This window comes from Erithacus rubecula (assembly GCF_903797595.1).
Source record: "Erithacus rubecula genome assembly, chromosome: 21".
NCBI lineage: Eukaryota > Metazoa > Chordata > Aves > Passeriformes > Muscicapidae > Erithacus > Erithacus rubecula.
This window is the reverse complement of record NC_136673.1, coordinates 5,637,391-5,649,021: the sequence shown is the minus strand read 5'-3', so window position 1 is coordinate 5,649,021 and position 11,631 is coordinate 5,637,391. Positions and strand designations below refer to the sequence as shown.

The 11,631-nt window shown below is 48.1% G+C and overlaps 2 protein-coding genes across 2 annotated transcripts; one reads left to right on the top strand and one right to left on the bottom strand.

Moving 5' to 3' along the window:
* Positions 1–1,422: 1,422 nt before the first annotated feature.
* On the bottom strand, positions 1,423–4,855 carry BBLN (bublin coiled coil protein). Its single transcript, XM_079323951.1, has 2 exons — positions 4,696–4,855; positions 1,423–1,699 (listed from the first exon to the last, which is right to left on the bottom strand). The coding sequence occupies exons 1-2, from the start codon at positions 4,784–4,786 to the stop codon at positions 1,506–1,508; spliced, it is 285 nt and encodes a 94-aa protein (XP_079180077.1). The 5' UTR covers positions 4,787–4,855; the 3' UTR covers positions 1,423–1,505.
* Positions 4,856–6,234: 1,379 nt separating this feature from the next.
* PTGES2 (prostaglandin E synthase 2) lies at positions 6,235–10,793 on the top strand. The gene is made up of 7 exons (XM_079323923.1): positions 6,235–6,486; positions 7,418–7,612; positions 7,720–7,775; positions 8,365–8,517; positions 9,050–9,250; positions 9,516–9,633; positions 10,029–10,793. Exons 1-7 carry the CDS (start codon positions 6,271–6,273, stop codon positions 10,155–10,157), a joined length of 1,068 nt encoding a protein of 355 aa, XP_079180049.1. The 5' UTR covers positions 6,235–6,270; the 3' UTR covers positions 10,158–10,793.
* Positions 10,794–11,631: the final 838 nt, after the last annotated feature.

The window sequence follows — 11,631 nt, the reverse complement described above, 5'->3', positions numbered from 1 at the left end:
TTCCTCTCATTTCCTTTCCAGGCAGAGAAAATGTTTACCTCTTGGGAGACTCTGCTGAATTCTGTTTCTCAGAACACTTTCCTTTCTAAGATACACACTGTTGGACAAGTAGTCTTGGACAAGTCCTAAGCTAGGCAAGAACATGCACCTTGGTCCTTTGTTAATACTACAAGGCTTAATCCAATCTGTTCTTATAGTGGGGACTCTCAGGAACAAATTTTGTTTCAAACTGATTTCAATAAAACAGATTTCTTTTAAATAACTTCTTTAACTTTCCAAAAAACTCCTTTAACTCTACATAAGTAGAACAGCAGGACTTTGTCACTGTCGATTAGGAATGGTGAATAATGCAGTAACACAAGCTACCTCTTCCAAGCAGCAAGAAGAGGCCATTTATTGAAAACCCATGGCATATATATAGGGTAGAATGCAAAAAACAACATAGACAAGACTCATTGGTCAGAGAAGGCAACACCTCTTTGAAAACATGCTTTCTGCAAAATATCACAAGATGCTCACACGGCTTGGTGGTCAACATCAGGTGTTTATCTGTGGTGTTCTTTCTTCCTTCTCTTGTTTTTTCTCTGAGAAAAACTCCCAGCCTGGGAAAGGTCTGGGCTGAAGCTGAGAAAGCCAACAGCCTGGGAAAAATGCAGATTGGATTTTTCCACGAGCCTTCAGCAGTGTCCACAGGACTTGCTTCAAAAGTGCTGGCTTTAGGACATACATGATCACAAGGTACAGACCAGACCTCTTGCTCCTTGTCAGAATGTACAGGGAGGGCTCTGCTTTCTATTGCTGATGCCATGGTGGGGACTAACCAGGCTGCTCTGCCTCTCTCCACACCTCAGTCCTTAATGGCAGCTGAAGGAGTGGGGCAGCTCCCAGTTACAGTGGTGAGAAACATCACCCTGGTAGCTTGTCTTACCTGCTTGGAATGTAGTGGAAGTGTCCAGTGCTCTGGAATCTTGTGCCAATATTTTGTATATCACATTTAATGTTACTGAGGGAGCAGCTGTAGCTTCAAGGCAGCAGCTGACCTAGGCCCTCCCTCTCCAGGGCTGTCACCAGAGTTACACTAAGGGACAAGCCTGGAGTCAGGATAGACCCCACCAACTGTGCTGAGGGAAGGGGGTAGAGCCATAATACTCCTGTCTTGGATTTAAGGAAAAGAGAGCAGAGATAATTTTTCCACTTTGTGAAGAGGGCCTGCCTGCAAACTACTTAATAGCCTCAGGTTTCCTACAACCAGCTTTAACCAAGTGTGAGTGCCAGGCTCATGTTGGGAAGCAGAAAGAATCAGCTCTCCTACACCCATCCTTGTGCTTCTGCACCTGTCTCCCAGCTAAAGGAACACAGAACATGGAGATGAATGGCAGGACACAAACACAGAAAGGACAAGAAACAGACACGAGGCACCTCTGCTATTTAAGTTCTACATTAAATTGGTGGCCAGTAACTGTCCCCTTAGCAGCACCAGCTGAGAGTATGTGGTCATTCATTCTCTAGACAGGAGGCTGGGATCCCTGCACATCAGCTCCCGTGTTCAGCTGCTTGCTCTGCTGCTGGAACTCCAGCCGGGTCTGGCGGTTGGACTCCAGCAGTTCCTTCAAGCAAATGTTTAGGTGATCATTCTTCTCCTCCAGGTGATCCAAGCAGGAGTTGATTTGGTCCAGCATGGAGTTTATTGCTGCATATTCTAAAAGCAAGGGAAATGAGAGACTAAGCAATGTAATTATATTGTCACTGCAGTCAGAACAGGCAGCGAGAGCTCTGGCAAAACATGCCCAGAACATTCTGGCTGTGCCTTACTTGTCCCTGAGTAGGTGAAGTAAAATGCAACTGAATCCTGCATGTAATCTGTTCCCTGACCAAATTAGGCCAATGGGAAGCTGGAACATTGGTAACAAGATCTAAGACAAGGTATCTGGGCAGTCCAAACCCATTGTGGGCACATCTGAGAGTCTCTGATATCACGCTCCCAACAGCCAGCCACAGGCTGAGTGCTGACTGCAACAGTACCAGATAAATCCCAAAGACAAGTCAGCCCTTTTAGCTGCCTTTGGGATCATCTTTCCTGATAGTACAGGCATTTTGTCAGCATGTTGCAGGGTTTATTTTCTGTGAATTGTCTGGATAAGGCTTCCAGGCTGGGCTATGCTTCACTCAGGCCTGGCTGGAGTCAGGCTGACCTAAGAGTGCAGCCATCATGGCTGTGGCAGGAGCAGGGGATGAGCCCAAAGGTGCTGGTAGTGGCACCATTAATTCCACAGGAAGATAAGTGCTGGACACCAAGTTCAGCAACAGGATTTTCATGCCCTATTAAGGCTTTGAGTACTTCAGATTAAACCCAGATTTACTGCAGATGATCCTGGCAGTTGGTTCTCTAGGTACAGTTTCTAATTCACAGCATTGTTTCAGTGCAGCAATTTGCCTCAGTACAATGGCATTTCACAGTTTGTGTGTTAGCTTGTACTCAGCTGAAGAGTGCTGTGCTACTGCATCAAATACTTGCTTTTGGATTGCTCCAAGCAATATTCACACAATCCTAAAGAATAACAAAAACCTAAACTGAAAAAATGGGTAAGATAAACTGTTGAGGTTATTCAGGACTCGTGGGGGGCTCCCAGATGGAGGCAGTCCCCTGTTCCTTTCTGAAGCCACACAGCAGGGTGAGTGCAGGGAGGCAGAGGTGGAGCTGTGACCCGTGGGCTGATGTTTGTGAGGACCACGGGCTGCAGGACAGGGAAGGATGTCTGTGTGGGTGGGACAAGCTCACACCTCAGGGGCTGGGGCTGGATCCTCTCCACCCAGATCCTCTGAGCCCAGTGTGGTACTCACAGTGCCTGGAACACTGGGCTGAGCTGAAGGATGTGGAGAGAGGAAGGAGGATGGGGATGTGCTCTGGGCACCCTAGGAGGGTCAGGCTGTGCTGAAATCCCCCAGACCAGCTCTGCCCCACTCAACTGTCCCTCTGCCAGGGTGTCCTGGTGCCTCAGCACACCAGGTGCAGGCACTGTCATTTCCAGCAGCTTTAGAAGAACTGTGAATATTTAAACAATGATGTCATTTCCATTATTAATAGCTAAGAAGTTTTATTATAAAAAATCTAATTATCCTCCTTTTCTTATAACCACTTCGGAACCGTTCAGAGTGTTGCAGCCTTTAATTCTTTGGAGAATTGTGTAATGTTGCATTTGAGCTCATTAATAAAAGTTTGGCCTTGCAGGTATACACAGAGGTGGCATTACAAGCAAGAGCACTGATGATGTTCTTGGATTTAAAAATCAATCCCACAAACACATGCTTTTCAAAAAGGTGGCAGTTATCAGTATTTTGCAAACTATCAGCATTTTTCAAGGTATGTGAGTTACAGCTCTTCAATTTGATGATTTTATATTCCACTGAAATAGTGAGCAGATCCCAAGCAGACATAACTACTTCTGGCAAGGGACATTCATCAACTTGGCAAGAAGTCTGTAATCACAGCAGAAGCTTAATCTTCTCAGTGCCTAAAACTCAGACGAAGGTTATGTAATTTCTGCAGTTTTGAGAAATGAAAAAAAAATTAACCATTTAAAAATAATCTGTAAAAACCTTTTATTTGATTGTTTTTCATTAGTTGCAAGCTTGGTGGATTTTTGTGGAAACATAGCCACATCCCTACTGAAAATACTGAGCAGCAGTATGGCAATTGCATTAACTCTATATTTTTATAAGAATGGTTAACAAAAACCAGATTTCCTACTGGAAAGGAAGAGGAAGGAAGAGATGCACAGCCTCAACTCCACTAGATCAGGAAATATCTGCAGCCCTTTATGACTAGCTACTTCACACAAAGGTTAGTTAATTACAAGCTGAACAACCCAGTTAGTTAGGATGTAGATCCAACTTAGTGACTTTCTCCATCACATCCAAAGTGCCTCTTAGCTCTTCAAAAAATGTGAAATGCAAATCACTGTGATGATGCAAAACAGTGAATGTGCTTGTGGTGTTTCAGGGCAGAAATTCCTGTCATTGCAGCTAGATCCCAGACACAACCCCCTAAAATGTGTGGATCTCATCTGTGAACAGAATGTTTTGGGAAAAAGCAGAACCCAACTCCACCATTTCCAACAAGAACAGCAAAGTGTTTACTCTGCAAGAATTCCAGTTTTAACAGTGACCTCTACATCCACATAACTGCTCTGCTGTCGTCTCACTTCCTCCATGGGCTGGTTCTAACCAGACAGGGCAGTATCAGGAACTTCATAGCCAGGCACTCCAGAAATGCCCCAAAGTGGAATTTGCCAAGCTACCTGCATTAAAATTCCCTTTTTCTATGCATGACTACTTCTCCCAAATCTGCCCAGGTGATCTGCCTGTGGTTTTGAAACCTAAACATCTTCTTTCCTGATATTCGCACCCCATACACCAGCAAAAAAACCCCCAAAATTTCACAAGATTAAAATCCACCCCAGGGCAACACGTAGGAGCTCGGTGCCCCATGGCTGAGTGGGAATCAGGCCCTGCAGCCCCTCAGCCCCAGTGCCGTGCAGCGAGTGCACCGCTGGCGTTGGGCACCGCTCCCGGCAGAACATCTGAGCACATCTGGACACACCTGCGCTCTGTCACCCGCAGCGCAGGGAGCCAGGCCAGGCTATCCTGCGCCACGGGATCCCCTCCGAGATGGCGGCCTCGCTCTCCCCCACGCACCTTCCTCCTCGAAGCTGTCGCCCCCCTCGTCACCGTCGTCGTCGCTGGTGCCGCCGCCCAGCACGTGCGGGTCTCCGTTGGGCCCCGACATCCCTCGGCGCCCGCCCGCGCCCCGGAGCCGCCCGCGCCCCCGCGCGCCCGTGCACGCGCGGCGCCTCCAGCCAATGGGACAGCAGAGCGCCTTGCGCGTCACGCAGGCCGGCGCTGCGGCGAACTCTGTGGTTCGCGCAGAGGCCGCGGGGCTTCAGCGTGCGGGCGGGCGCGGAGAGCAGCGGTGGGTAGCGGGTGGCTCCGGGGGTCAGCGCCCCGTTCCCCGTTTGTCGGGCGCTAAGCTGTGTTCTTGCCCTCCCCAAGTGTCCTCAGGTCCTCCCCGGCTCCCCCGGTTCGGGGCCGCCATCAGCACTAAGCGCTTCTTTCCCAGCACAAGTGATGCTCCGTATGGATGAATCTGCATCCTGTCCGTGTGGGCCATTCCGTCCCAGCGAGGGCTTTGCTGCTGAACTCCCAACTCCAGCCCTGTCACCAGCTCTCCTTCATCCACTAAGCGGCTTGAACCAGCCTCAGGTCACCTTCACATTCTTCTTCCCTAAAGCAACAAGCACGATTCACTGTGCCCTTCCCTGTCTTTGGCCTGGTATCAGCCGCACCTCAGTCACCTTGAGGAGATCTCATCGCTGTGTGGTGTTTTCATCCCCGGGAGAGAAGTCACTGGGATGAAAATAACCCACAATTAGAGCATTGATTCAAGCAGCACACCTGAGATCAAGGACTCCGTTATTAAGTGGGTATTTGGAACAAAGACGAAAGAACAGATCATGTCCTCATTTAACATTGCAGCCACCTCTCCTTTCTGTGGGTAATAACCCTGCTGCACTGCAGAGTCAGGCTCATGTTGCACCCCAAACAGGGAAATTGAATGTAAGTGTAATTAGTGGATATAACCACGTTAATAAAACAGATTATGACTTTCAGTGTGGGTATGTGCTGGTCAGAATTCACAGCCCCACCGAGCAGAAAGCCACAGAATCCCAGAATGGGTCAGGCTGAAAGGATCACAGTAGCTCACATCTGGTCCCATCTTCCTGCTCAAGCAAGGCAGAGGCACAGGATTGTGTCCCGACAGTTCTGGAATATCTCCAGCGAGGGAGACTCCACAGCCTCTCTGGGAAACCTGCTCAGGGCTCGGTCACTGCACAGGAAAGAAGTTTTTCCTCACGTTCAGGTGGGAACTTTCTGTGCGTCAGTTCTGGCTGCTCCTCCTGTTCTATTGCTCGGCACCGCGGACACTGACAGGCGTCGATGAAGCCCCTCTCAGCTGCCTTTTCTCACGGCTGAACAGCCCCGCTCCCTCACCCTTTCCACTGATTATTGTATTCCCACTTTAGATTATGGTGCGTTCTCAGATTACATAATTACAGGGAAGCTGGTCGGCCCCTTGCCGGGTGTCCCGCGCGGGGCTGCCCTCAGCGGGGCGCGGTGCCGCCATGCCCGGCGCCGGGCCCGGGCCGTGCCGGGGCGGTGCCGCCGTGCCCGGGGCGGAGCGGCCGCTCTCCGCCCGCCCTCCCTCAGCCGAAGATGGCGGGTGCCGGCCGAGTGTGGCGGGTCGGAGCCCTGCTGCTGCCGCCAGCTTGGCGGCTGCGGGCCCCGGGACGAGCCTTCAGCGCCGCGGCGGGATGGGGAGGCGGCGGTGGCGGCGGCCGCCTGCTGCTGGGCGCTGCGTTCGCGCTGGGCGGCAGCGCCGGGCTGTGCCTGGCGGCGCGGCAGCGCCTGCGGGAGCACTCGGCCGCTGAGGTAACGCCGGGGGCGGCTCCCCCTGATCCCCGCCGTGCCCTCCCCGAGGCCTGCGGGACCCCGCTGCGAGTCCCCTGGGACAGCGGTTCCCCGCGGACCGAGCGGCTCCTTCTGCCCAGTTTGAGTGAGGGAAGAGCTTAAAATGGTCTGGGAGGCCCGTGGCAGAGCATTCCTTGAGCGGCTGTAAGGAAAGGCTGTCAGTGAGGCTTCCTGGGGGTGTGGAGCCTTTTCTCTTGCTTTTTCGCAGCACCCGCGTAGGGTTGTATAACCCAGTAAATTGTAAATAAGAAACAAAGTGGGGTGGCTGCATTTTTTCTTGAGTGTGTGAGCAATGATTGGCACGGCCTGTCAGGCTGCTGAGGTGTAGCAGCTTTGCGAAACTCCCCATAACTGATGTTTGGTGGCCCTGGGCTCTCCCTGCCTTGTCCCAGTTATGCCCAGGTTGGTTAATCCCAGCAGTGTGAATTTGGGCAGACACGTGCCTAAAATCAAATGCAAACTCTGCTCTCCCCACCTTGTGGCCTCGGAGGCTGATGTGGGGGAGGGATTGGCTTGTACAGGCTTTGTTTGTGTTTATTGTAACACTATTCAAATGATTGTGTTTTTCTATAGAATTCTGTTTTACAAAGTAGAAACTATAAAGGGCTAAACTGTCTGGATTTAACTTACATTTTTTTCCTGGCTGTGAATAGGAATTTCCAGCACATTAAATAGGTGTTTAGAGAAACCGGTTATTGGTCCCAATGGATGGTGAATATTTAAATATTTGATGCCATTTAAAGAAAGCATTTGATAGCCAAGATATGTTCATGATCAGATGTTGACACTGAATGTCAGTGACTATGACTTCATAACAGAAATAAGGGTGGAAGAAAGGTAGTGTTTTATGTTTAAGCAGAAAATTGAATCTTCTGTTCTCTTTCTTCCCCAGCTGCCTGCAGGGAGTCTGCAGCTCACTCTCTACCAGTATAAAACGTGTCCTTTCTGCAGTAAAGTCCGAGCTTTTCTTGATTATCATGGACTGCCCTATGAAATTGTGGAAGTGAACCCGATCATGAGGAAAGAGATCAAATTCTCTTCCTACAGAAAGGTGCCCATCCTCCTAGCCAATGCTGGTAGCCCACTGGTAAGTCTCCCTGACTTGGAGCCTCAGCATGCAGAGGAAATGGTTTTGAAGAATTTCCTTTTCAATTTAACCTTCTTTGAAAAGGTTGTTTTAATCCTGTTTTTCAGCAATTGAACGACTCCTCGGTGATAATCAGTGCAATAAAGACCTATCTTATTTCCAGGTAAGAAAACAGGATGATGAAAGAAGAATTGAATGTGGAGGGCCCAGGTTAAGTAGAGATTTAGAAGAGACTGAGTGTGCTGTAAGTCCCTTGCTGACCTCAGGATTTGAAGGTCTGGGTGACCTGAGCCTGGCTGTGATAATATGGGTGATGCCTATATGTGTTGTGATGTAAAGCAAATCTTGTACCTTTCAGAAGAACTTTCTCATCTGTGAGATTCTGTTTGCACAAAACCTGCTTAAACATGGACTAGTGTTAGTCTGGGATCTGAGCTTACAATTAGCCACTTATAACATCTAGAATGAAATGGCATTGTTGTGCCTATGGCCTGTCCTTTAGGTCTACTTGAGAATGGTAGGAAGTTTTATGCCTGCAGAAATTTCTGTTCTGTCACAGACAAAGGTATGTGCACTAAAATAGTTATTTGCAAGTAGCTGTTCCAGTCTGGCTTTTTTTTTTCCAAGTAGAATCTGGAACATTGTGCACTTACTTTTAAAAGAATACTTCTATAGTGTGTATCTTTCAATCTGTCCTTTACTCTTGCTCCTTTTTTGTAGCAGCTAGATCTGTGCTGTGTTTCTTTTCACAGGAGGAATAGCTTAGAAGAAATAGTGTCCTTTTATCCACCTGTTAAAACAGTGACTGAGCAGGGCAAGGAAGTGCTTGAATATGAGAATAAATACTGGCTCATGCTGGATGAGAAGGAGACAAAGAGAGTCTATCCTGTCAAAGAAGTGAGAGTGTAAGTGTTCTTCAGTTTCTGGGCTCTCCAAGTAGGTTCACAGTCCCCTCCATGTGTACTCAGGGTTGATGTAAAATCCCACTAGGGCTGACAAATCTTGTCACACCCCTCTTAGTGTTTCAAGCTTCATTAGTTTGTTTGCTGTGTTTGTTAGATAATTCAAAACAAAACTGTTAGACAACCTAGTTACCACCACCATGGTCACACAGGCCTTCAGCTGCCTCCAGTTTCCTTCTTGGCCTTTCCTTTGTGCCACAGAGGAATGCTGTTGAGGGAGAGTTTCCCTTCTTGCTTTATTTCTCATATTGGGCAGAGACCCTAATGCTCTATCTTAGTCTTAAATTCAGTTTGAGATTGGAGGAGCCTTGCCAAAGATAACAATACTGAGTGCATTTGAGGAAGGTCACCAGAGTGTCTGAGTAAGAGTGTTTGACCTTGGAAGGATCTCTGGCTGAGGCTGCTGTGATCCTGCCTCCTGTAGCCCTTCTATCTGTACCTCGTTCACTGAAAACTTTCTTTTGCCTGCTTGCAGGGAAGAAATGAAGTGGAGAAAATGGGCAGATGATTGGCTTGTTCACCTCATCTCCCCCAATGTTTACCGCACCCCCAAAGAAGCCTTGGCATCTTTTGATTACATTGTCCGGGAGGGGAAGTTTGGCACCTTGGAAGGTCTCTTTGCCAAATACGTGGGGGCTGTTGCCATGTTCTTTGTTAGCAAGAGGCTGAAGAAAAGGTTGGTATCACTAAGCACCAAGTAGCTCCTCCTTAGCTGTGAACCACAGCTGTCAAAGGGCAGAACCTCAGAGTTTTAAACTGAACCATTTAATCCTGTATGAGTAACCCCTCTACTCATCCACTATTTAATTACTGACTGCCCCTTCACTCTTAAATACTTGCCCTTACTTGCAAACCAAAACCAGCCTATAAAGTGAGAGGTGATAGAGTGTTAAGGAAAGAAACAAAGTTGTGTCTTCAAACTGATTCTTCTCTTTGTCCAGACACCAGCTTCGAGATGATGTCCGAGAAGATTTGTATGAAGCAGTTAATGAATGGGTAAAAGCTGTTGGCAAAAATCGACTGTTCATGGGTGGCAACCAGCCAAACCTCGCTGACCTGGTAAGGGCTTCATCCCTTATTATTCTTATTGTCAGTTATTGTCAGGTGGATCACAAATTATCCTGCTGCTCATCTCTGTGAAATGGTTAATACGAGTACAGGCAGAGAAGGTGAGCTACATGAGATACATAGTCCTTTGTGCAGTAATACAGTTCCCACATGGTGGGGACTTCCCCATAACTGCACTTGGATCCTGATCCTTGTTTGCTGTTTCCTCATGGAAAAACATGCATATTCTTAATTACCTTTCTGCCATTCACTCTTGCTAATCAGAAGAATGGATCAGATGGCAGGACAGGGGAAGAGCCATACTGGCTTGGCTATTGAGACACTTGTACCCTAAACTGTTCTCCACAGCTGTTTCAGTGTTGTTGTGACCTCTCTGCTCTGCACAGGCAGTGTACGGGGTACTCCGGGTCATGGAAGGGCTGGAAGCATTTGATGACATGATGGTTCACACCAATATTCAGCCTTGGTACCAGCGCATGGAAGAAGTCATTCAAAAAACTGGAGTTGCAATCTGATGCCGGCTGCAGCTGCCTCCCTGAAGTACTTGCATGGTGAAAACTTCAGAAGAAATGGCTTTTATTCTTAGAGTTGACTGGTCACACCTAATGGACTGACACGTGGGCACAGAGACCATCCTGCTGAGAACATCAAGTCGCTGTGAGAGAAGGGTCCAGTTGGGTGTTTTTAGGATGGGGACAGGTAAAAGAAAGAGATCTTGGATTCTGCTGGAAACGAGATGCTCTGAACTGAAAAATGCAGCAAAAAGGCTTCTTTCAGACAAGAGACATCCTCAGAGCAGGCTGCTGTAAAAACAAGATGCTCTTGGCTGGTGTTGTGGCACTGTCAGATGTGGTAGGCCTGACCAGCTTTTGCCTCAGGCTGTCTTCTGCTGCTCATCTATGTCACCTGAAGTGTTTTCCTGACTGAGACACTGGATACTGTTTTTTAAGTGACAATATTTCCTGCAATAGAATCTTGTAAACCTAGTGCTAAGGGAACTGGAGGAATCTGCAGTGCTGGAGAAGGCACCTTTCCTCTGACAGCAGCGAGGCTGCACTCAGCAGGGTGTCTGCTTTCACTCTTCCATGTAAACGGTTCTCTCAGGACTTGATTCTGTACGGTCTGCAAGGATAAAGGCTGGCTTTATTCTGTCCCCTGTGTGAGGTCTGAGTCCTTACCTTACCCTTTACACCTGAAGAACATGGCCTACACTGAAATCACAAATGTAGAGCAGTTATTGGAAAGGCTTGTCTTGCATGAGATCTATCTGGAATATCCCCGAAGATCAGTTTGTTCTTGTTTTAGAAAAAGAAGGATTAAGAGCCATCTGCATGGCCAGAGGATCTCTAGATGTTTCTGTCATGCAAGAGTAACAAAGGATTCGCTGATGTGGCATCAGATTAGGAGCTGTACCTGCAGCTAAGTCTTCTGAGCTGTGCTGGGTAGAATCACAGAATGGTTTGTGCTGAGAGGAACCTTAAAAACCATCTTGTTCCAGCCCTCTGTCATGGGCAGGGACACCTTCCACTAGACCAGGTTGCTCCAAGCTCTGTCCAGCCTGACCTTGAACTCTTCTAGGGATTCAGGGGCAGCCACAGGTTCTCTGGGCAAGCTGTGCCAGGGCCTCCCATCCTCACAGGGAAGAATTTGTTTGTGGCATCCAAGGTAACCCTGCTCTCTGTCACTGGGAAGCCACTGCCCCTTGTCCAAGTCCTTCTCTAGCTGCAGAAATAATATTTGTCATAGCGAGAGACAATGCAGGTTGAAATGTGAGTAATCCTCTGCACAGCCCAAGACTTCAGAATCCTTAATTACCATCTTGATCAAGTTCTGTTTCCCTGTAAGAACAAGTAGGTTTCAGGGAATCTGAGTTGTGGTATTTTAGTGCAGTTGAAGCTGGTCTGTAATACAACTGCTTGCCCGGTGTGTGTTCAGGGAGAGTGCCTTTATTGGTTATAACAATGGTAGTGATAAAGGTTTGGGTTTTTT